Source organism: Alexandromys fortis, unplaced genomic scaffold (assembly GCF_014885135.2).
Source record: "Alexandromys fortis isolate MF-2015 unplaced genomic scaffold, M_Fortis_MF-2015_v1.1 scaffold_155, whole genome shotgun sequence".
In the NCBI taxonomy this organism is placed as follows: Eukaryota; Metazoa; Chordata; class Mammalia; order Rodentia; family Cricetidae; genus Alexandromys; species Alexandromys fortis.
The window spans coordinates 1,110,456-1,135,023 of record NW_026068052.1 but is presented as its reverse complement, the minus strand read 5'-3'; the positions used below and the strand labels follow the sequence as shown (position 1 = coordinate 1,135,023).

The following is a 24,568-nucleotide window of genomic DNA, read 5'->3' as shown; positions in this document are numbered from 1 at the left end:
TTGTTTAGTGAATGGGGGAAAAGATAGATCATTCTTCAAATAGAATGACTTTCTCTTATCCTTTCAGCTAGTCTCCTCCAAAATCCAGGTGAGTAAGCTTGAGAGCAGCCTGAAGGAGAGCCAGGCCAGCTGTACGGACATGCAGAAGATGCTGTTTGAAGAGCGAAATCATCTTACTGAGATGGAGACAGAGTTAAAAGCTGAGCTGATCAAAGTGGAGCAACAGAACCAAGAAAAGGTAACTTTTAGCAAGATAAGAAGTTAATGATAAGGCATGGGCTGTCACTGCCTTTGGTGGTTCATTATTTTAAAAAGTAGAATATGCCTGACGTGGTGGCTGATGCCTGTAATCCTAGCACTCTGGGAGGCTAAAGCAGAAGAATCATCTCAAGTTCAAAGCCTATCTGGACTACATTGAGACCCTATCACTATCTAAAAAATAAATAAGTAAACAAACAGTGATGGCACATGAAGCTTTTTTCAAAAGGCTATATGGTCTTTTTCACATTTTAAAATTAAGTAACCTGAAACAAAAATGACTTTTCTAGCCACTGGCTCTGATCCCAAGGATACATACTGAGAAACAGCTTTAAGAAGCTTATTGCTTTGGACCATGAGAAGAAGACATTCTTTACCTTTAACTCACAAAAAAGTTACATGAATCACTACTTGAGCTAGATAACATCCTTTCTCCCCTTACTCCTTTCTTATCACCCAGTACTTGTGTCTTTCTTTAGGTGCTGTATCTTCTCAGCCAGCTGCAGCAATGCCAAATGGCAGAGAAGCAGCTGGAGGAGCCGGTTAGTGAAAAGGAACAGCAGCTGCTGAATACACTGAAATGTCAGGTATGCAAAACATGATGGAATATCCTGTCCCATTTGAGCCATGGCACTTGCAGCAGAAAGTAATTAATGACAAACCAGAGCCTTTATTCTTTTGAGGCCCTGTTGGATCTGGTTATGGCAAATCAGTGTAACTACAATAAGAATAGCCTGATATTCAGGCAGGGCGGTGATGGTGCACACCTTTAATCCCAGCACTGGGAGGCAGAGGCAGGCAGATCTCTTGAGTTCGAGGCCAGCCCAATCTACAGAGCTAGTCTAGGACATAGTCTAGGACAGCCAGGGCTACAAAAAAAAAAAAAAAAAAAAAAAAACCCTGTCTCAAAAAAAAAAAGGATAAAACAAAATAAAAAAACCTAATTTTCAGTACCAAAACAGAAGGGTCCATGTCAGACTTAGGCCTCCTGATTCTTTTGCCTTATTAACCCTAAGCTCCAGAGCTGAGGAAAATCTGGTATTTACTTAAAGTCTTGACGGCAGGGGCCTGAAGAGATAACTTAATAGTTAAAAGCACTGAGTGTTCTTGTGGAGGATTGAGTTCTCACACACATGCCGGGCAGCTCACATGTGCATGTAACTTCAGCTCAGGAGGAATTTCATGCCCAGTCTCCAACATGTGCAGGCATCTGTGCTCATATACACTTAAAAATAATACAAGTAAATTTTAAAAAATACTGAAGGCATTCAAATGTATCTCTCTGAACTTGTTCTGGGCCAAGACCTGACATGTTAATAAAATGCCTAGGTCTAAAATTCTTTCAAAGTCTGGGAACACCACACCCTTTAGTAGCATGTGAGAGCACTATTTTAGTCCAACTTAGAATCTTATTTCTGCACTGTCAGTCCGGGAGGGCCTTAGCCCTTCACACCTTAAGACATAACCAGACAAGTTAAAGTTAGATAGATGAATACAGTTGCCTTAAGTGCCAGCAAGTTTAAGCAGGCTTGTTAGAGTAGCATTCAGACTAGCTAGTCTATGTGAGAAGGGTACACAGATTTCAGGGAAGAGCTAATGTGGTGCAGCTTTCTGAATCAGCATGCTGATGTCCATAGGTGCTATGAGAGCGGGTAATGACAAGAAAGCTTACTTCCTGCAAGTATATTCAGGGATATTGGGGAATACTGAAATATGAGGCATTCACAGTACCTAGGAACAAGGAATGAGACATCTTTCTGTGTGTCTGCCTGGGATGTAAAACCCAATCATCAACCAGCCACTTAAAAGCAGTGTTTTCGTCTGAGTTGTTTAGTAGCTCGTATGTAGGATCCAAAATAACCTCACCTATAATTATGCTATCGGGAAATAGGATGAAGAGCTTAGGAAGATGCAAGAAGTATGTGAGCAAAATCAGCAGCTTCTCCAAGAAAACAATGCCATCAAGCAGGTAAGATGACTTTCCACCCACTTGATAAGCCTCAGGAGACCCTTGTTGCCACCAAGACTAGCTAGCCCTTGGAAGCAGTCCCCAGTTTTGATGACTATATTTAGCCTGATTTTGTAAGGTCTCCATCAAGGTTTTATGTGAACCAGTCATATGCATTTCAAAGTGTTGGAAATGCAAGTTTTTGTCCAGCAGTTTTAATCCCAGCACTCAGGAAGCAGAGGCAGGCAGATCTCTATGAGTTCGAAGCCAGCCAAAGATATATAGTGAGACCTTGTCTCAAAAACCCGCATGGTAACAAACAAAAAGTAAAGTATACCCCTCCTTAAATATCTTTCCTTAATCTAATAGTGATCTTAGAAAGTTAGAGTCCTCCAAATACTCTATTGTTAACCATGCTCACTTTATTGTGATATACAAGGAGGATAGCCTAGGTCTGGAATCTTTGGTTTAGCCATGAACGCTCCCAGAATCTGCCTTAACATTATATACTTTGTCTCTCCTATTCAAACAGAAACTGACCCTCCTCCAAGTAGCCAGTAAACAGAAACCCCATCTTATGAAAGCTATCCTTCAGTCTCCAGACTCTTCCTTTGAATATATTCCACCTAAGGTAAAATGTTCAGTTGTCTATGATACCTTTACATAGCCCAAGTTTGAGTGAGTGTACTAAACCTGTTTTGCGTAAAAGGCTGTAAGAGTAAGGAGTCCCAATAAAACTGGAATACACTCGTAAGGAAAATAGGCACTCAGCTTCCGCAGAAGGTTAATTGTGGTCAATCATGCAGTTATTACGTAACAGCTGAGAAGGAACAGAAGCAAAGAGCAATGTTCAGCTGTCCGTCCAGAGATGCTTATCTTATTAAACCATGAGTCCTCTCTTCCTCCCTCAGATTGATTGACCTCCAGTTTCTAGCTCTTCAAAGACTCTGCAAGGCTAAAGCAGAATTTTTGTGATTGGCAAAATCAAGTGGAATATATTTGAGAAGTCTGAAATCTCTGTAAATACTGCTGACAATAGTTACTGAGATGATAGCATGTTATATGTCGTTTTCAAAAACTTTATTAACTGCCTTGTTTTCTGTAGCCCAAACCTTGCCGAATTAAAGACAAATGCCCAGAGGAAAGCTTGGACATCGAGGAGCTACAATACTATTCAGAGCATTCTGTGATCGAGCAGGAGAATGACAGGGATGATTGTGCTGATGAGGAGTGGATACCAACAAAATTAGTCAAGGTGTCCAGGAAGAACACCCAAGGGGTATGAGCCAACTCTCTAATTTCACTCATTTGAATTAACTCCAGTGGGCTAGCTTCTGAATCTCACATTTGTCCCTGCTCTGCATCTGAACTCCTTAGAGCTCCTTCAGAGGCATCAGCTCTAAGGGAAACTTGTCAGACTACCTCTGTATGAGCTGTGAGGGCTGCATGAACACCTGAGTATTCAAGTTGGCTGGCTTGTTTTGATTGTTCAGGATTGTGGCAATCTGAATGAATACTAGCTTTCTGTACCATTTCACTGAAGCTGATACCCAAGTGATCATCCCAGTCCATGTTGTACAGCTTTTTATATAGTTTAACCAACCATTCTTTTAATTATAAAAAGACATCATCTTTTAATAATTATAAAAAACATCCAGAGAGGTATTTATGGTTTGCATCTTACAGATAGGCTTCAAATCCACAAGAGGAAAGTGAATTGGCCCATGGTCACCAAAATAAGTGATAGTCAGTATTTGAATTTAGTGTTCAGACTCCCAGATCTGGTTTATTTTCACCATATTATGGTGGTCACATTAGTATTTTAAAAAAACCTTGGACCCGAAACTGAAGTGGGTACTTTATCTTCCTTGCCTGTTGTCTTTTTCCTTTTTTTCTTAGTAGGCTAAGGAACAAATGGAATTATGGAAAAAGATAGTAAGAACAAACATGTTAAGTTAAGGCTAATTAGGAATAATCTGACTTGGGTGTTGTTTTGTTTTGTTTTGTTTTGCTTTGCTTTGCTCTGCTTTACTTTGTTTTAGACATGGTACCTTATATAATCCCAGGCTAGGCTTGAACTCATTGTGTAACATAGGGTGATGATCAACACCTAGTCCTACTTCTACCTCTTGAGTGCTGAAATCATAGGTGAACTTGCAGTGCCATGCCCAGGTAAAACCTGTCCTGACTTTAAGGTGTACTTTACTTATTTCCACAATGCTAGTGCTCCATAATTACTAAATACAGCTGTGTTATACTGAAACATTAATTTCCAAAATACTATGCTTTATCAGTAGTTCTCCTGTGCTCTGTAACCACCTTCTTAAAGAATGGCTCCTAACTTAATTTACTGGCTTCCTTGAAATAAACTTGATTTGACCAGTTTTGTAAAGCCAAATGCTTAAGTGAAGCAGACATAAGGAAGAAACGGCCAGGTGGTGTCATCGTTGGTCAGGTGGTGACATGGATAATGCAGCATGCTGTGCCCTCAGAGAGCTTCTAACCTAATGGAGGAATCCAGACAAGAAACAGGAAGAAGCATATTGAGAACTTTAGTGCATTCGTGTCAGGAAGAATAATTGGGAGGGTTTGGGTTTTTAAAGCCAATCAGAAGTGTAGATAAAGGAGATGACATTGAAGGAGGTGACTGTGTGACAAAGATAGTGTTGAGGACAAGAGGGAGAACATTTGTAGCACAATAAATCATAGATTGCAAAGACTTGAAGCAGAGTGTTGAGACACACAAAATGAAGCAGGATTTTAACTTTCGATGTACGTATGTATACTGTTTCACCTGCACGTATGTGTGCACACCATTTGCATGCTTGTTGCCTGCGAAGGTAAGATGAGGGCATCAGATGTCCCAGAACTGGAGTTATATATGGTTGTAAGCCACCATTTGGGTGTTGGGAATCAAGTCCAGGTCCACCGCAAAGGCAGCAAGTACTCTTAACTACAAAGCTTTCTCCCTAGCCCCCAATGTCTGTCTTTTGTTTATTTCCTCAACCAATATTTATACTATTATGATTGAAGGAACAGTGTGAGCTGAATGTAGATTAAATGGGCATCTAAGTTATAGAGACAGAACTCAGAAACATACACAAAAACAAAAGGATAGAGGGCCTAAAACCTTTGGAAAGGAGTTTGCAGATATGAAACAATTATGGATACACTTGCTCTTGAGAAAGCTTATCAGCAGCATTGTTGCTCTAACACTGGGAAGTGATTCTTTATAATTTGATAAGTGGTTATGCATGGACTTTAAAGAGATCAAGTGGACTCTCCTATTTAAGAACCTCAAAATATTTAGATGCCATGTCCACTCTTGATCAGACTGCTTGGAAGACACATTAGGTATACATGAAGGCCATCTTTATTATTGTTGCTTCAACCCAGCTGAAGATGGCAGCTCTAATCACTTTCTTGTGCTTACCAGAAAGAATACTATAGCAGATACCAAAAGGATGGCTTTTCCAGAATTAATGTCTTCCTTGCTAAGGAGATGCTAAATGATAAGTCACTTGCTATAGTAGACTGAGTAACAACTCAGAAGGTAAATTGGCATGGGTTCTAGTCTGGAATTTATCAATAGTTCATTGAGTAACTGAGCCTGTATTCCCTTATGTGTACAATGAAGAGATTAAATAAGAGTAGATTACTTCCAGTACTAATGTCTTGAGTCCAAGGACTAGTGAAAAATTTAATAATACTACCTTTATATAATGTTATATTGTATATTAGAAGTTTAAAAATATATAAAAAGGACCTTGTAAGGGATAAAATAATTTATATATTTTTACTAAAGCACTGAAAGCATCTTTAAATATTTTGTAGTCAAATGCTCTACCATTGAGCTATACCCACATTTAAATTTTTTGCATTTGTCACCTGTGTTGGGGGCACATCTTTATTTGTTTTGCTGTTTTCTGAGACAAGATCATAGGGTAACTAGTTTGGCCGTGAACTCCTTATGTTGCTCAGGGTGGCTTCAAAATCATGATCCTCCTGCCTGGGCCTCCCAGTACAGATGTGTGCTACCATATGTGCCCAAAAGGGAACAGATATTGTCTCTTCTGTGCTAATGAGAGAGTAGAGCTGAAATCAGAAGTGACTTTTCCATGGCTATGCCAAGTATTAAATTTAGGGATAAAAGCCATGCTTCTAAGTCCTGCTCTGGTATTCTTTATTCTTTGAGTTTAAAATTTGACCAGATCTTATTCTTCTGAGACATGCTGAACTTACTACTAGAGTTAACAGACTGTCAAACAACCATCTCAACCCTAGTTTTTCTCAGGGGAGCTCTTTAAAAAATAGAACCTGGTTTTATCCCATGCTTTTTCAGTCGCAGTCCAGCTGGCCTTGGTGAGCTCACAATAGATCAGCCCCACTGTCTCCGTGGGTGGGTGCACCCCTTGTGGTCCTGACTTCTTTGCTCATATTTTCCCTCCTTCTGCTCCTCCTTGGGACATTGGGAGCTCAGTCCGGTGCTCCAGTGTGGGTCTCTGTCTCTATATCCATCCATCTCCAGATGAAGGTTCTATGGTGATATGCAAGATAGTCATCAGTATGACTATAGGATGGGGTCATTTCAGGTTCCCTATCCTCAGCTGCCCCAGGAACTAACTGGGGACATCGCCCTGGGCACCTGGGAGCCCCTCTAGGTTCAAGTCTCTTGCCAACCCTAAGATGGCTCCCTTAACTAAGATATGTGCTTCCCTGCTCCCCTATCCAACCTTCCTTTATCCCAATCATCCCGTTTCCCAAGTTCCCCCCAACCTCCCCTTCTCACTTTTCTCTCTCCATCTCCCCTTACCCCCCTCCCACCCCACCGGACTCTCTGAATATGGCGGACAATGAGGGCTGCTGAGAAGCCAAGGACAATGGCACTGGGTTTTGATCCTACTTCATGTTCTGGCTTTGTGGGAGCCTAGCCAGTTTGCATGTTCACCTTCCTAGACCAGGATGGAGCGGGGAGGACTTTGGACTTTCCACAGGGCAGGGAACCCTGACTGCCCTTCAGACTGGAGAGGGAGGGGGAGAGGAGAGGGAGGACAGGGAGGGAAAAGAGAGACGGGGAGGGAAATGGGAGGTGGGGAGGAGGCGGAAATTTTTTTTCAATAAAAAATTATATTAAAAAAAATAGAACCTGGGATGAGTTGATCTGAGGTAGGACTTGAAGTTTTAGAAAAGTTCCCCAGAGATTTTTTTTCTCATGTATATGCGTGGGTCTGTGTGGGTGAATGCCACATGTGTACATGTGCTCGAGCCCAGAGGCACAGAAGCTCCAGTGAGCACATTGGATCCTTTGGAGCTGGGAATTGAAGTTGGGTCCTCTGGAAAAGCAGCAAGCACTCTTAACCACTGAGCCACCTCTCTAGCTCCTTGCAGAGATTTCTTGTGTATTGTAAGCGCTGAGAAGGCAAACCTAGGAGTAGTCCTGTCTGTGCTATCTCTTGAGATATGCTGGTGGGTTGCCAGCAGTTTCCGTACAGTTGTGTCACAGTCCTTCTCTGGCATTCTAATCTGCTTCCTGGGATGAGAGAGAATAAGATGGAGGCATAGCAAAGGCATATGACATTCGTGTGGCGCATCTGTCAAATATTCATGAGCATTCAGCTCTACCGTCATCACTACCAAGTGCCCGTCTCTAAGTCTCTGCTTGCCTGAAGACTAGCAAAATCAGAAGTCTATGGGTTCAAAGGCAGCCAGATGCTGTGTGCTATTGGATTTTAGAAAGTGTTCTATAAATCATTTCACCGGGTTATGGCTATGAAAAATTCTAATCACTCATGACAGCCCTTCAGATATCATTTGCATCATCCCATGTGATAAAATAGAGAAATGCTGGCAGAGTAAAAAGAGCATTTTTGAAGCCTTTACATGAGCCACAAATGGACAAAGGACCTAGGATGCTGTAATGGATCAAGGCCATGCTGAAGGAATGTCTAGAAGACAGATCATAAAACTCTTATATTTTGTTTGTCTTGCTCAAAGTAGCTAAAGGGATTTTTTAATTTATTATAATGTATCATGTTGATAAAAGTGACTAAGGCGGAAATTCTTATTTAATGCTACTAGAATTATAACTTGGTATACCTGTTCTGGAAGGTAACCTGAAAATATCAGAAACTTTAAAAATATTCCGTCATGCTCACTTTAGTAACACATATATCAAAAGCGTTCCTATTCTTTGATCCAGAATTACTCACATAGTAATTCATACTAAGGAAATAATCAAGAATCTTTTCTAAGTAGCTTTTTGCCAGGAATGAGCGTATTTCTGAGAATACATTTAACTTTATCGTTGTGAACATATTCTTTTTTTTTTTAATTTTTTTTATTGAGAATAGGAAAAAAAAGTTTCCGCCTCCTCCCAGCCTCCCATTTCCCTCCCCCTCCCCCCACTCTTTTCCCCCTCCCCCCACTCCTCTCCCCCTCCCTCTCTAATCCAAAGAGCAGTCATGGTTCCCTGCCCTGTGGAAAGTCCAAGGTCCTCCCCCCTCTGTCCATGTCTAGGAAGGTGAACGTCCAAACTGGCTAGGCTCCCACCAAGCCGGAACATGAAGTAGGATCAAAACCCCTTGCCATTGACCTTGGCTTCTCATCTGTCCTCATTGTTCGCCATGATCAGAGAGTCCGGTTTTATCCCATGCTTTTTCAGTCACAGTCCAGCTGGCCTTGGTGAGCTCACAATAGATCAGCCCCACTGTCTCAGTGGGTGGGTGCACCCCCCGTGGTCCTGACATCCTTGCTCGTGTTCTCCCTCCTTCTGCTCCTCATTGGGACCTTGAGAGCTCAGTCCAGTGCTCCAGTGTGGGTCTCTGTCTCTATCTCCATCCATCACCAGATGAAGATTCTATGGTGATATGAAAGATATCCTATAGCAATACTGTGAACATATTCTTATAGGAAAAGACATAGTATCAAGGAAAACGAAGTAGTTCTGAATGGTGATAGAGAAGAAAACAAAACTCCATAGTGAAGTTATAGTGATAATGGGGAGGGGAAAGGCTGTTTGGGAAACAGATGGTTAAGATGAGATCTAAACAAAATGAGGAGCACCTGGCATGGGGGGACATAGTTGTATTCCTGGCACTCTAGAGGCTAAGGCAGAAGAATCACAAGTTTGAGACCAACCTGGGCTATGTAGTGCCAGCCTAAGTCTCAAAAAGAAAGAGAAGTAAGAGTAAAGGAGAGGAGAAAAGGGAATAGCAAGTGAAAAGACCTCAGGGTAGGAATGGGGTTTACATACCTGAAAAGGTCATTGTGATGGTCATGCGTTGAGAACTGGGAAAGGTGAAGTTAGGTATAGTTGGGCCAGAATTCGAGGGCCTTGCCTTGTATGTATGGTTTAGATTCCATTTGTGTACAAGGATATTCACTAGACATGATTTGTAATAGCGAGTCTTTTCTTTCAAAACTATCTTAGTATCTATCATTAGGGGACTGGTTAAACAAACTGACGTATCTACATGATGGAATATTGTATATAGCCTTGGGCTTTAAATTTTTATAGGATGATATACATTATCCTCCTGATCAAAAAAGTGTTATTGTGGGTTTCCTATATAGCTACAGAACAAAGATGATAGTTCTTATGTGTAAGGCCCTTAAGATCTTGAATTTTATTATAAACTCAGGATGAAACCACAGATGTCACCAGGAAAAAAAAGTGCTGGCGGCTGTAATCTCAGGACTTGTTAACCACCATACTATTGGATTCATTTTGATCTCACTGTGTAGGCCTGGCTGGCCTGGAATTCTCCATGTAGATTAGGTTAGCTGCCTCTGCCTCCCGAGTGCTGGGATTAAAGATGTGGGCTGCCTTGACCCACTGTGCAAACTACTTTAAGCTAGATCTCCATATATCGTATTTAAACAGCTGATTTGGAGAAACCCAGATGCCGATCTTGTATTTATTCCTATTGTATCCTTTCTTTCTACTTTCAACCTATAATTCCAGCCTGTCAAAATATTTAGATTGTGATTTTTGTTATCTTACCTATTAGTCATCCTTCCAGCTCTTTGCCACCATTAGAGCCAATAAACAAATTGACTATAAGGTGTGTGTGTGTGTGTGTGTGTGTGTGTGTGTGTGTGTGTGTGTGCTGCGTGTGTGTGCTGTGAAAACTGCAGTTTCAAATATAAATGATTTTAATTCCTATCTTTCGTGATATTGAAGATGAGTTAGTGCTCAGGACAAAGCCCTAGCTGACACTGGACAAAATGTAGAAATGTGCATTGAAAGAAAGTACAGTTAAGTAGGTCACGAAATGCAGAACAACTTGACTCCGTCCCTAAATAAGCCTAACTGTACTTGCATGGTCTTTGAGCGTGAAACTGTGACTAGTATTTGTCACAGTGACCCAGTACTTGTCATGAGAGAAGGGTGTTAGGACAGCCCACTTATCTTTCTTCAGCTATACTGCCTAAAATAGGGCATTTCATTGTTTGGTGTAACCTGCTCTTAGTTAACCTATGGTGCTTCCTGGTGATCTTGGTTAAATGAAAGGAGGGACTGGTTTGGTAGAGATGGTAGCTCTTTGTCTTATTTCTAAAAAGACTTGCATATGAAGGAAAGGTACTTTAGAATCTAATCCTTTCAGTAATGTGTCTTCCCACAAACCTGTTTTGCAGTGTTCCTGCAAAGGCTGGTGTGGGAACAAGCAATGTGGATGCAGAAAGCAAAGGTCAGACTGTAATGTGGCATGCAGCTGTGACCCCACAAAGTGTCGGAACCGACAACAGAGCCAAGTAAGATCAGTATTGCTTCTTCTCACCATCTCTTCAGACCTCTCCAGAGTTTCTAGCCTTTTGCTCCTTCTGCCCTGAAACCTGGAATCTCCTAACAATAATCCCTACACTTCTTCCTCTGTACCCAGAAAGAAACATTTCACTCCTCAGGTATGCAGTCCCCACCCCCACCCCTAGCCTTGTCTGAGAACTTCTGCATGATTTCTGAAACAGGAACTAGGAACAGGAAAGCAAGAACTTACAGGTTATAGAGACACAGGATCAAACTAGTCCAGAGGCTTACTTGGAATTGTGAAAGCCATGTGCTGAGGTAGCAGCTTCCAGAAAGGAAGTGAATCCTTCTGGCATCTTGAGACAATTGTTAGTAGGCTGTATGGGAACCAAGCATTCCATGACTCTGGGAAAAGAGCGTTGTGAAGCAAATTAACTGTAGCTGTCCTTCCGTTACTCCCAGGAAAAACAAACTCTGGGAAACAAAATGTTCCCTGAAAAGAGCAGCAGCAACCAGGTTCAGTCTCTGTACTTGCCTTATACCTGCTTATGCCGATGGCAAGAAATCTTGGCCACAGCTCTTGACACATAATACAAGACTTGCAAGTGTACTGTATAATGAACATTCATCGTGCACTTCTGAACATTTGCACAGGAATAGTCTGGGCTTGGGCCTTTTATTTCGAAGACTTCTAAGCTAAGTAAGCTAGGCTAAAGCTCAGAGACATAATGGAGCCCTGTAAGGGTTCACTCTTCTCATGGTTTTTCATTTAGTGCACCATCACCACCCGGCCTAAAATTTGCCTTAAGTTGAAGATATTTTCTTTTGTTGTTGTTTTTTTTTTCCTTTTTTGGTTTTTTTGAGTCAGGGTTTCTCTGTGTAGGGAGTTCACCTCTTAAGCACAAACTCATTTCTTTGGGGACAGAACATGTTTAACCCCGTGGCTTCTCTGAACAGTAGCTCCCTTAGGTTTGCTTTGAGTAATGGGCTGATCGGGTCCTCAGAGCTGGGACTTCCCTGGCTGAAGAGGAACAGGCTATTTTGTAACTCAGGGAGCTAAATTATAATAAGCCTGTCTGCTTGATTTCAGGATAACTTAGATGCTACTGAGCAAACCCAGGATTCTGAAAGTTCCTTTAAGCTGGAAGACCCTACAGAGGTGACCTCAGGATTAAGCTTCTTCAACCCTGTCTGTACAACTCCCAGTAGCAAGGTGGGTGGCTAAATTCAAAACATGAAAAAACTGTGTTTGCATCCTTCTCTGCATTAGCTATGATAGAAGCCCATGGGAGATAGTTGTGGAGAAAGATATAATCAAATTGCTGGGCGCTGGCTGGAGTGTGTTATCTAATAGAGAGCATTTGTAGGGGATGGCTCGTATTACTTGGGTTGTATGGAACCTTTGTAGTGGCTCAGCTGGGCCCGTCTATTCATTTCTGTCTCTGTCTTTCCTAGATCCTAAAAGAGATATATGATGCAGATCAGGTGCTGCTGGGCAGGCCTGCTTTTGTTCCTTCCTCTGACCACCCAGAACTGAGACCTTCAGAATCACAAGAAAATAAGGTCACAAGCAAGAAGAAGAAGCGGGCCCTAGCCAGCAATACCAGCTTCTTCTCTGGCTGTTCTCCTATACAGGAAGAGTCCCACTGAGGTTATGGTCATGGTCTCTCTCTTCTGTCTGTCCTGGACACATTCTCAGGGTGCAGCTCAGAGGGGAAGGGTGCTAAAGACTTCTGTAGCTTTTAGGTTTTGCTTTTGAGAAAAGGAAAAAAAAGTGTCACTGAAAGGAAGAGGACCTTTGCTGAATGTTGACCTTTTCTGTCTACTCCAAACAACTACTTTTCTTCTCCAGAAGGTGCTGAGCCATCTGTTGGAAAGAACTAACTGACCTCCCTGATGACTGACTCATAGGACACCCATCCCCAGCACAATCTAGCTCTTTCTTTGCAAGCAATTGAGTTGTCTCCTCATGCAGCAGAGGCCAAGATGTTCCTCTCTCATGGTCAAGTCAGCTTAATGGAGGAGCCTCGTGCAGGATGGAGACCTGACTCAACTCCGTCACCGCAACTCAGGAGTGGGGCTGCTCCATTCCAACTCTGGATTTTAACAGGAACTTCAACTGTCTGTCATGTTGCTAAAGTGAATGAAACATTTTTAAATGTTAAGAAAATAAATAAACCTTAGCTCTTAAAAGAGATCCTTTTTTGTTAGAGGAAGAAATAAAATTCCAACACTTTTTCCTCAGCCCCCTGGGAAAACTGTTAAGGGGATCTATTACGATTTCCCCACAAATCCGGGTATTTCCTTCTTCTAGGAAGTCTGCCTAGTGTTTTGTTTGTTCCGTGTTCTGTTTTGTTTACAGGGATAGGAATTGACACGGGGCTTTGGACGTGTCAGACAAACATTCTGTCACAGAGCTACACCCTTTCCTAGAGTCTGGTACAGAGCATGGCACTGCCTTTCTCTGCTGTGCTGCTCTAGGAAGTAGGAATGGCATGGCCATTGCCACATTCCTGCCATAATTGTATTTGCTTCTCACCAAAACATGCTCAAGGTTGATAGGAGCCTGTACTTTACATAGAAGAAAATGGAGAGTGTCGGCTTCCCCATACTATAGCAAATGCCTGGGATAATGAGTTCATGGAGAAAATGGGTTTATTTTAGCTCACAGATTTGGAGGTTCTAGACCATGGTTTGTAGCCCATAACAGATCATGACAGAGGCCTGTGATGGTGCAGAGCTGCTTACCTCATGGCCAGGATAGAAAAACCAGTGGAAGGATCTGGATCCCATCATCCCTTCAAAAGAATACCCTAAAGTGTACTAAAAACATTCCACAAGAAGCTATCTCTTAAAAGTGTCCACAGCCTCCCAAATGGCACCACAGGCCAGAGAACAAATCTTGAACTCATGGGCCTTTCAGGTAATGCTGAACATCTAGCACACTGATAGTACCGAGGTACAGGAAAGTAGTTATGGAGAGTTACATGTTCGTGAAGAAGAGAACTCAATATACACTTACTATATGACCCTTATGCCCTGCAGTCTGCTCAGTGGGTGTAGCACCACGCTGCTTTTCAGTTACAGAACAAAACTACCAACTGGCTCCTTGTTTCCCCTTGAAAAGAGAGAGGAGGAACAAGACTTACTTTTTACCATCATCTCCAATTAAAAGATAGAGGGGCAGCCTTGCAGGACCACATACAGGCTAGATTTGAAGCCTTTGGAGAGTTTGCCAGCCTTGAGACTCATAGCAATGCATATTGAATCCTGGTCTGTTCCCCCACCCCCTCTGCTTCTAAAGAGCTCACAAACTGTCCCCACATGTAAGAATCCAACACAACCAAAGCAAAGAAACGAAATTGAAAAAACAACCTGCCAAGAATGACTCCGGGTGGAGGACTAGGTGACCCGCTGGCCCTCCCTGGCTTCCTGCCAGCAAGCAGCCTTGTTTCTCTTTGCATTTTAATTCTGAGAGAATTAGGGAATCTGTCATTGCCAACTAGAGCCTCTGGATACAATGGGAAAGCTGAGAGGGAGGGGACCAGCTCCTAGCAGAAGAGAGCCAATCTCCCTCACTCGTTGAAATTGAGTGTGTGGAGGGGGAGGGGAAGGCAGTTTATCTGTAACAACACCCCAACGGTGCTAATGCACAGACCCCAAGTCACTGCATCAGCCACAATGCAAGAGCTGTCTCAGCCCTTCCAAGCTCACAGGCAACTCTGCTTTATACTCAGTTTACCACAACTTGCTAGTCCACCTCCTGTTGATGCTGGAGTGATTCTTTTGTGCATGTTCATCTTCCAAAAGCATGGTACCCCAATACACTCCACACTCCCGAAGCGATTCTTGAAATGATTCAGTGTTCAGGTAAACAAGGCAGCAAGCCCGATATCCTGAATGAGGTTCTCATGTTCCGCAGAGGGTGCCACAGGGACCCCTAGTCCAGAAATCGGGCAACTGGCTGCCCAGAGTTGAGAAAGTCACTTCAAGAGCGTCTCATAGTCGGACCTTGCAGAAATGCAAATAGCCCAAGAGGAAAGGGAAGCTAATGATTGGAAGTTGTACTTCCAGGAAGCTTGAGGTGAGACTTTCTCATCTGTTCTAGAGTTTCCAGGGGACTGGCGGGGCCCCTTCTCCTCACTGCCAAGTTGCAAAATTGTGTGGTCACCTCCCCCATCTTCCCTCCCGCCTATGCCCTCAGCCCTTGCCTCCCAGAACCAGGACAAAGCCCTCTGGCAGTGACTGGGAGGGGAGCAGGAGGAGGGACAGAGGGATGGGGAAGGCTGCACAAAGGAATTCCTCACACCAAGCCCCCTGACCGCCAGCTCCTGCGAGTAAAGAAGCCGACCTTCTTTCCCAGCTCTCTGGCGCCCGCAGGCCCGCCCGCCCGTCTTGCTACCGTGGCTGGGCTCAGGCCGTAGAGCCTCTGCGAACATTCCAAGAGGACCCACACTTCTTCCTGTAGGTGGCAACAGTGACACCTGTTTGATCAGTGAGGCTGAGCCAGGGACTGCAAAAGGGAGGAGGCAGACACCTCGGAGAGGAGCTGGGAAGCAGAGCTGCGCGCTCCCTGAGTAAAAGGTGTGAGGGCTGGGGAAGGCTGGGGGCGAACGGTGGGAGCTGGGGAGTGGGGACCTGCTCAACCCCGCAGGGATGGAGTCCAGGGGTTCAGGCAACACCCCTATCAAATTCTCTGCTCTGGGTCTTTCAGACTGGCCAGATCCTGATTCCATCTTCCAGGCAGCTCTGGAGGGAGGGAGGACTCTGGAAGTCTGGGGTGCAGGGGAACACGCTAGAGGAGACAAGGGGTGTGAGATAGTGCTCAGAACAGGCTAGTGTAGCCCAGTTCGGGGATGGGAAGAAGCAGGGGCATCCCTTTGGGTTGACTACAGTCTGGGAAGAGACCCACAAGGTAAAGGTTTCTTCCTTCCCCAGACCCCACCCCACCACTCCCTAGACAGAACCCTCCTTTCCCAGGGGGAACTTGGAATAAGGGGGGGCAGTTTCAAGAACAGACAACACACACCTTTCCTCATTGTTGGAGCCCTCCCACTGTGGACCCCTATAAGACTCACGAGTGAACAAGGGGCCCTGTCCTTTTGTACAGGACAGTTAGATGAGAGAAAGAAAGAGGCGGAGGGAGGGAGGGAGGGAGGGAGGGAGGGAGGGAGGGAGATATTACCCAGGGATTCCTTTACATTTTTAGTCAGTTTGAAACCCATTTACTGGCAGCCACCAGTCCACTAGTGCACATACACGTACATATGTTGACATATCACACACAAGCACACCCTGCTTACATTGGTGCTTCAGTAGTAGAATTCTCACCTGCTACAAACCGTCCAGCCTCTCATACAGAATCACAGTCATAGGCCCAGCCCAGTTTGTGGATCAGCTTGGTCTCAGCCGTATTCAGAACTACAAGGTACAGGCCTTCCCTGCTCCAAGACAACTCCCCTGCCGCCACCACCACCACCCCTATACACACGTACACGCAAATGCAGGCACTCACACATGCACCTTTGCCCTGTGTGTGTGTGTTGTACTTTCATTAAGGATAACTCAGAGGGTGGGGCCCCCGGGAGGGGGAAGGTGAGAGCTGGATTTCTCTTTGGGGTGGAGGGTGACTGTACATGATGCCTGGGCAGGAAAGGACGAGGCTAGAGTGGGGAGGGGCTTGGATTTTCTGGACTGCGCAGGCGGGAAAGGGGCTCCTTTAGAGCCCTAGGAGGAAGGGATCCAGGCAACCAGCTCCTCTCCAGTCTCCTTAGCAGTGCCCCCAACCCTGGGAAGTGGACACAGAATCTTTCAGTCCAGGCTTTGTGGTTTGTACAATCTCTGTATCCATAGCAACTAGTCAGCTTGCTCTGCCTCCCTTAGCCCAGGGTCGGAATGGGAACCTCTGCTTCAGGTTACTCCTGCTTCCTGGGGTGGAAGGCAGCAATGAGCTGGCTGCTTCAAGCTCAGTCAGGTCTGCCTTAACTTGCTGAACTGAATTTGCCCCACCCTGGGGCAATTCTCCTAAGTTACTCTGGGCAAGGACTCCAACCCCAGACCTGGATGTCATTAAATAGAAAGGAGTACACATTATGCCTGCAAAAAGGCTGGACCACTGACTTCCCAAATATCAAAAATCAGTGGAAATGAAAGACTCCAAACAGTCCCTCTTTTCCAGGCTTGGGCCAGTCACCTCATCCAATCCAGAGTTCTGGGTCTTCCTTGTGACAGCAAACCCAGGAGGGAGGGGAGGCTGAGATCTGTCCTCTGTCAGAGTTTCCTGACAGTCATATCCCTTCCCCCAGGCCTTCACCATGGCCGAGTCTCCTGGCTGCTGCTCCATCTGGGCCCATGGCCTCCACTGCCTATATAGCTGTCACTGGAGGAAATGGCCTAGACAGAGGATGAAGACCAGCAAGGTGGAGTGGGGTTCGGGGGGCGGGCCTCGAGTTAGAGAAAGGGCTGCTTGGAAGGAATATGAAGACTGACTATACTCATAGGCAGTTTGGAGGAAGGAGTTTTTTCTCCCCAGGAAGAAAATCTCCCTCAAATACAGGAAGAGCAGCTCAGTGTAGGACAGAGCTGCTGTCCTGGGGGCCTCTGAGCATGAACTGGGGATCAGCTGAGAGCTTCTCTCCTGCCCCTCCGCAGTGCGACTGCGTCTGGTTTGGCCTGCTCTTCCTCACCTTCCTCCTGTCCCTGGGCTGGTTCTACATCGGGCTCATCCTTCTCAATGATCTACACAACTTCAATGAGTGTGTCACGTTCCATCTACCCCTTCCTCCGCATATCAGCCTTCCTAACCCATGCTCAGACCCCCCCCCGCCCACTATCAGTCATCCCCAGCTCTACATGGCCCCCGAATCCCACATTCCCAACCTCTTTAGAAAAGATCCCCCCATCCCCGCCATCCCATCCCTGGAGACCTTGGCCCTATTAAGCATTTCCCCTTTGCTCTAGTTATTTTCCTGGACTCAACTCCCAACCCCCTTCAGGTCGCCTCCTCCCCTTGAACACCTCCCTTTCCCCTCCTACAGATTCCTGTTCCGCCACTGGGGACACTGGATGGACTGGTCCCTGGTAGTCGTGCTGGTCATCTCTCTGCTGGTCACATACGCATCCCTGCTATTGGTTGGTCCAGGGATATCTGGGCTAATTCCCATCTAAGCCCTTCATTCCTGCTCAGGTCTATTGTCTTGTTCTCGTCCTAGCCACTGAAGGGGTGGCGATAATTCTGGGGTGGGAAGGAGATGCCAGTCTGCACATCCCCACTGGGTGAACTTGCCTTCTTCTGGCCCCTCCTCAGTGCCCCTACCCTCTGTCCCCAGCTCCTGGGCCTGCTCCTGCAGCTCTGTGGTCAGCCTCTGCATCTTCACAGTCTCCACAAGGTACAATGACGTGGCATTGATGGAGAAGGGATGTTGGGCCCAACACCGATGGATGGCTATTTGCTTGAGGCCGTCACTTTTTGATCCCTGGGGTCCGGGTCAGGACCTGAAACCCAGCCCGTATTTACTGAGTGAAAGCAGAGCGGATGTGTTCAGGAAGGGGAAGAACCCTGTGTCAACAGCATAAGGAGGTAGTGCACTCAACCCTGAGCGAGGCTGACAGTGAAGCCCATTTGTTCTTCCTTTGCCCCAGGTGCTATTGCTCCTCATTATACTTCTGGTGGCCACTGGCCTGGTGGGACTGGATATCCAGTGGCGGCAGGAGTGGCATAGTCTGCGACTGTCACTGCAGGTGAGTGGCTCATCTCCACTGTCTAGGCGGGAGCCTTGGCCCGCGGCCTGGAACATTACATTGCCCCTGGTCCCATGAGACTGCAGGTCTCTCTGAACTCCAAAAGTTCGGCCCTAAGAGGGAGGCGGGGAAACAATAGGAGGGCGAGCCTTCCTCACCAGCTGTTATCCACAGGCCACAGCCCCATTCCTTCACATTGGAGCAGTTGCTGGAATCACCTTCCTGGCCTGGCCTGTGGCAGATACCTTCTACCGTATGCAACCAAGAGGTGCCAACTTCAGCCCATACACACCCTCACTGGACACCAGTGTCTCTTCCCACTGCTCATTCGGTTTCTTGTGCCTGAGCGGCTGCCCTCTGCCCCTAGAGTTCCCACTCATTTGCTGCCTTTCCCCAAAGCCTGTCCTCCACTTTCTATAGGCCCCAAGGTTCTACTGCTGTTCCTATTTTTTGGAATCACTCTGGTCATCTACCTGGCCCCCCTATTCATCTCCTCCCCCTGCATCATGAAACTCGGAGACTTACCCCCCAAGCCTGGTCTGGTGGGACACCGAGGGGCTCCCATGGTGAGTGATAGGAAGAAGCCTGGGCAAGTAAGGGAGAATCTGCTAGGCTTCAGCAACTCGGCCTGTGGATTTCCAGACCCCTACCCTTCCCTACTACATCCTCCTGACTCCCTTTCCCAGCTGGCCCCTGAGAATACCCTGATGTCCTTACGGAAGACAGCCGAATGTGGAGCTACTGTGTTTGAGACAGACGTGATGGTCAGGTGATGGAGGGTGGGGCCCAGAGGGGTTGGTGGGCTGAGGGACACTGTGAAGGCACTCAGGAAAAGATGGCAGCTCCAGAGCTTGGATGCCTGACACTCCTTGTGCCCTCAGCTCTGATGGAGTCCCCTTTCTCATGCATGACGAGCGGCTGGGCAGGACTACCGATGTAGCCTCTGTGTTTCCAGAGCGAGTCTCAGCCCACAGCAGTGATTTCTCCTGGGCTGAACTACAGAGACTCAACGCTGGAGCCTGGTTCCTAGAGGTGAGGGCGCCGGCTAAGAGGCCACTACCTCGGTGGCACTCAGGGCAGAGTTCATGCCAGCACCCTGTGCTGGTCAGTAAGAACAGTCTCTGCCCTCATGTCGCTCCCACGTGCTAAGAAGGAGAGAGAGCCGGAGCGAAAGACAATCAGAGTCGGAAATAGAGCAATAAAAATACTTCTCCTGGGCAGACGGGAGTGAGGTCCACTGTTTCGCAAAGCCAGAATGGGAAACTAGTTTCGCAGTGCTAGGATGGGCCTCAGAGCCTTGGCTAGACAGCACTTAACCTGACATCTGCTCCAAACCCTTGCTTGGGACATGGAGTTGCTAGTTTGAGGTAAGGGCATGGGGAATGACCGGAAACACAAGCAGGTTTCTAGAGAACAAAAAGTAGCTCAGTGGAACTGGCAGATTTGATTCATGGAGTGGTAGGAGGTAGGGGCTTGAGCTTGAAGAAGTTTGAAGGTTGGGCCATTGAAGTGTTGACTTTAATCCTCGGCAGTGACAAATATTTAAAAGGATACTTTAATTTCACAGTACCTCTTTTCCTGATGGCAAAAGTAGTATTTGTTCATTGTACCAAAAAAAAAACACAGAAAAATAATTTATAAATTGGAATCTCCCATAACCCAACCATTTAAAATATTCACTGATAATATGTATTATGTATTTTTTTTTCAAAAAGATTAAGATCACAACACAGACTTTCAGGTTTCTTTTTCTTTTATAAATTTAAGTCTATATCTGATGGCATAGCAGAATAATTAAGAACCAAGAATGTCTATATTTTTGTTTGTTTGATTTTGTTTTTGTTTTTCAAGACAGGGTTTCTCTGTGGTTTTGGAGCCTGTCCTGGAACTAGCTCTGTAGACCAGGCTGGGCTCGAACTCACAGAGATCCACCTGCCTCTGCCTCCCGAGTGCTGGGATTAAAGGAGTGCGCCACCACCGCCCGGCTAGAATGTCTATATTTGAACTTTGGCTTTAGCACTTACTAGCTATGGTGACTCTGGCCAATGATCCCTAGCCAATCTGTGCCTCAGTTTCCTCATTTGTATAACAGGAATAATAATTATAGTACTTCCTTTCTAGGGCTCTCAGCTTGTCAGTTCATACACAGGAAACACTCGGCACATAGCAAATACTCAGTGTTACCCAGGTTTACCTATGTCAGCACTTGAGATCTTTAGTTGATAGTAAGGGAAGGAAGGCAGGATGGCAGTAGCTTGGAACAACTGCTAGGGGGAATGGGAGAAAAGGCCAGTCAAGAGCAAGTACAAGGTTCATCAAGCCAGAGTGAGTGAAAACAGGAAATGCAATGCCGAGAGTCCCCATGCTGTCATCTGCCTGAGACAGTGTGCAGCCCCCTGTCCTAAAGGTGGAGGAGGCAGACAGTTGGAAAACTGAATCAGAGTTTGGAGGGTGTACAAAAGGCAGAAAGGAGTCTCTTGAGAGCACTATGCAAAGTAATTCATGCAACAAGAAAGGAACCGGAGGACCAGGAGGAAAGCAAAGGCTCAAGATCACAGAGGTCTCTATGAGACTCAAGAGATGGTGTAGGGCTGGAGAGATGGCTCAGAGGTTAAGAGCATTGCCTGCTCTTCCAAAGGTCCTGAGTTCAATTCCCAGCAACCACATGGTGGCTCACAACCATCTGTAATGAGGTCTGGTGCCCTCTTCTGGCCTGTAGACATACACACAGACAGAATATTGTATACATAATAAATAAACAAACAAACAAATAAATAGATGATGTAGCAGGAGGAAAAGAAGTTAGAAACCTGGAGGGGTAGGAGGCTGAGCCATAGGGTAAGATTAGATGGGAGAAAGCAACAGTTTGGAGAAAGAGACCTTGGCTCAGAGGTGGGTAGAACCCGGGGTAGCACACTTAGTAAGATTGAGGGGAGCGAGCTGGGTGTGGTAGCTCACATCTTTAATCTCAGCCAGAACTTGGGAGGTAGAGGCAGCTCACTGTGAGTTCAAAGCCAGCATGCTTTACATAGCTGCATAGCAAATTCCAGGCCACCAGGACTGCACTAGTGAAAGCCCGGCTCAAAATGAACGAATGAACAAATAACGGCAAGTATCAGGAGAAAACTAGAGGCTTCCTGTGATGTTGAAATAATTCCCTTCTGTTATAGAGGCAACCCTTCTGGGGGGCGAAAGCGCTGTCAGGCTCTGATCGGAAGGAGGCTGAGAATCAGACAGTGCCAGCCTTAGAAGAACTGCTGAAGGAAGCAGCAGCCCTCAACCTCTCCGTCATGTTTGACCTGCGCCGACCCCCGATCAACCACTCATACTATGACACGTTTGTGAATCAGACATTGGAGGCTGTGTTGAATGCAAGCGTGCCCCAAGCCATGGTGATGTTGTCCAGTGCTCCCAAAGTCCCCCTTTTGCCCCTCTTCCCACCTACCTTCTTTAAGCCATGATAATTCCGAGGCTGCCTCCTGCCCTCACCCTCCTACCCCAGGTCACATACCACATTCTGTGGCCAAAGGTCTCTGCACCTGTCCCTGGAATCCCTGGGACTTCCTCGGCTGCACACTCATCTCCCCTGAACCACAGGTCCTTTGGCTCCCGGATGAAGACCGTGCTTCTGTGCAACAACGGGCTCCCAGGATGCGCCAGATATATGGACATCAGGGGGGCAACAGGACTGAGCAGCCCCAGTTTCTCAACCTCCCCTATCAAGACCTGCCAGTGTTGGATATCAAGTAAGTGCCAGAGGAGAGGAATAAAGGGAACCTCAAAGTTGAGTGTCAGGAAAGTACTGCTGCCGGGGGTAGCTACCCATCCATCCATTCCCACAATGGATACCTATCGGATGCTTGCCATATATCACGTAGCATTTATTGTAGGCCGAAAGAAATCATGTGAATAAGACAAGAAAGGTCCCAGCTTTCATGGAATTTGGAAACTACCAAAATATATAGACAAAATCACATTTTTGTCGGGTAGTGATTGGGGCTGGGGGTAAGGAAGCAGGGAAGCCACGTTAGGATGCACTGAAAAGTGGGATGAGCTAACCGTGGGAAACCCAGAAGAAGCAAGGAGAGAATAAAGAGCAAGAAAGGGGAAGAGGAAGCTGGAGAGGGAGACAGGGGCTAAACTGGATAGGGCTTTGGACATGAGAAAGGCGTTAGTATTAATTCTACATCCCAGAGATCCGTATAAAGGAGGATGGATCCAGGGCAGAGTCTCAGCTGTGAGCTGGGCAAATTCTGGATGCTTCCTCATTCCTTTCCCACTTGCACAGGGCACTCCACCAGAGTAATGTCTCGGTGAACCTGTTCGTAGTGAACAAGCCCTGGCTCTTCTCCCTGCTCTGGTGTGCAGGGGTAGATTCAGTCACCACCAATGACTGCCAGCTGCTGCGACAGATGCGCCACCCCCTCTGGCTTATTGTAAGGGCTCTGGCATTGTCACTGTTCTTCATCTCCCGTCTCTTGCCTTCCTTAAACCTGTCCCCTTCCATACTGATTTACCCCCATATGCTACTCCTGGGGACTCTGACCACTGATGGGCCTCTGCTAACCCCGTAGCCCCCTCAGATCTACTTAATGATATGGATCGTCACTGACTGCGCCTCCGTTCTGCTGCTTTTGTGTATCTTCGTCCTCCGAAGGTGAGTGTTTTTGCTTTGGTCTCCTGGGTCACTGCTTCCCCGGGGCTCCAGGTAATAAAGCTAATTCTGACTCACATGCTGCCCAGGATTGGGATCTGGTCCAGTCCGGTTGATTTTTTGAGCTTTCCTTATACCAGTAAATTGTCTTGGCCCTGGGCAAAGCAGTTTGGAGAACTCCTGTGTTCTGCTACAAGTCAGTGGGACTCACAATAGAAAAACTTTCTCTCTCTAGGAGATGTACCAGGAGAAAGAGAACAGGTAAGAATGCCCCTTTGCTTCTCATTGCCTCCTCCTCATTCCCCTTGGTGTCGCCCCCTACATGAGCCACCTCTTCTCCCCTGCCCTAGGCTTAGAAGCAACAGTGCTGCTGACCAGGATCAACAATGTCACCTCCGAGTGAATGCGGAACCCGTGCCCCCATCAGCTACAGACCAAGGGCTGCATGCAGCAGCCAGAGGGAAGGAAGGGAAGGAGCTCAAGTGGAACATCCCGGAATAAAATGTTTGGAGGAGGGGAACATTCATAACAGAAGTTTTCAAACTAAGAGGGCCCTCTGTCCAAATGGAGGGCATGTCCCAAGCTGCCATGGAATTTGCTGCCTTTGACATTTTAACATGACTTAGTTGGAAAGACAGTGACAGGAAGTTACTCCCAAAATTAAACCAAGTGAGAGATAAGGTCTTGGGCCTGCACGCACATGTGCTCGGGTAGAAGACACCGGGTGTGTCAGGGTGGAATCGCACAGAATGGTGACTGGAGAACTTAAAAGATGATGAAGACAGTCCCCACTCCGGTCCCTTTCTCTCCTCACCCTCACAATTCAGTGTCTTTCCTGCCCACAGGTTGGGAGCTAGAAAGCTCATTTAGCAATGCAGTTCTGTGCCTACCATGCTTTTGGTTGTGAGCCGTGAATGGTCCCTGTATCTTGCCTGTTAATCTGTTATTCAATGAATTTTTAATTGTCATTCGGTCACAGTTTAATCATTTCAGTGCTGGGGCTGGACGGCTGTGCATTCCATCAGGAACTGAATGGAAAATGACATTGAGAGGTCATCATCGTGGGGAGACGGGTGGGGGGCTAACACCTCCCGCCTCCCTGGCAGGCTGAAGAGTAGCAACTGTGGCCTCTGTCTGGGTGGCCCAGGAGCTTTGAGCAGGATTGCGTTGTAGCTCCACCTTGTGGTCATTCCCCCCCCCCCAGAGGGCTGGATCCCTTGCC

General features: G+C 46.2%; 2 protein-coding genes across 8 annotated transcripts in view; both read left to right on the top strand.

Moving 5' to 3' along the window:
- Nucleotides 1-13,133, top strand: part of Kif4a (kinesin family member 4A) — a 115,299-nt gene extending 102,166 nt beyond the window's left edge. For 2 of the 3 annotated variants that reach the window (XM_050119659.1, XM_050119660.1), the window contains 8 exons: nt 68-238; nt 738-845; nt 2,150-2,227; nt 2,739-2,837; nt 3,312-3,485; nt 10,844-10,960; nt 12,043-12,165; nt 12,408-13,133. In XM_050119659.1, the coding sequence (XP_049975616.1) occupies nt 68-238; nt 738-845; nt 2,150-2,227; nt 2,739-2,837; nt 3,312-3,485; nt 10,844-10,960; nt 12,043-12,165; nt 12,408-12,602 (1,065 nt within the window). In that variant the 3' untranslated portion in view covers nt 12,603-13,133. The remainder of the gene's footprint in view (nt 1-67; nt 239-737; nt 846-2,149; nt 2,228-2,738; nt 2,838-3,311; nt 3,486-10,843; nt 10,961-12,042; nt 12,166-12,407) is intronic. The other variant, XM_050119657.1, reaches the window with a different exon arrangement.
- A 2,069-nt stretch (nt 13,134-15,202) lies between these two features.
- On the top strand, nt 15,203-24,314 carry Gdpd2 (glycerophosphodiester phosphodiesterase domain containing 2). 5 transcript variants are annotated; one of them, XM_050119724.1, is made up of 16 exons: nt 15,206-15,536; nt 17,258-17,371; nt 17,604-17,707; nt 17,990-18,083; nt 18,281-18,340; nt 18,594-18,692; nt 18,867-18,960; nt 19,113-19,258; nt 19,379-19,461; nt 19,574-19,724; nt 21,863-22,084; nt 22,290-22,438; nt 22,981-23,128; nt 23,267-23,349; nt 23,582-23,607; nt 23,697-24,314. In XM_050119724.1, the coding sequence occupies exons 2-16, from the start codon at nt 17,267-17,269 to the stop codon at nt 23,747-23,749; spliced, it is 1,617 nt and encodes a 538-aa protein (XP_049975681.1). In that variant the 5' UTR covers nt 15,206-15,536; nt 17,258-17,266; the 3' UTR covers nt 23,750-24,314. The 5 variants fall into 5 exon arrangements, with proteins under 5 accessions (XP_049975680.1, XP_049975678.1, XP_049975681.1 ...); XM_050119721.1 differs by having other exon boundaries at nt 15,205-15,536; nt 19,113-19,461; XM_050119725.1 differs by lacking the exon at nt 17,604-17,707 and having other exon boundaries at nt 19,113-19,461.
- The last annotated feature ends 254 nt before the right edge of the window (nt 24,315-24,568 follow it).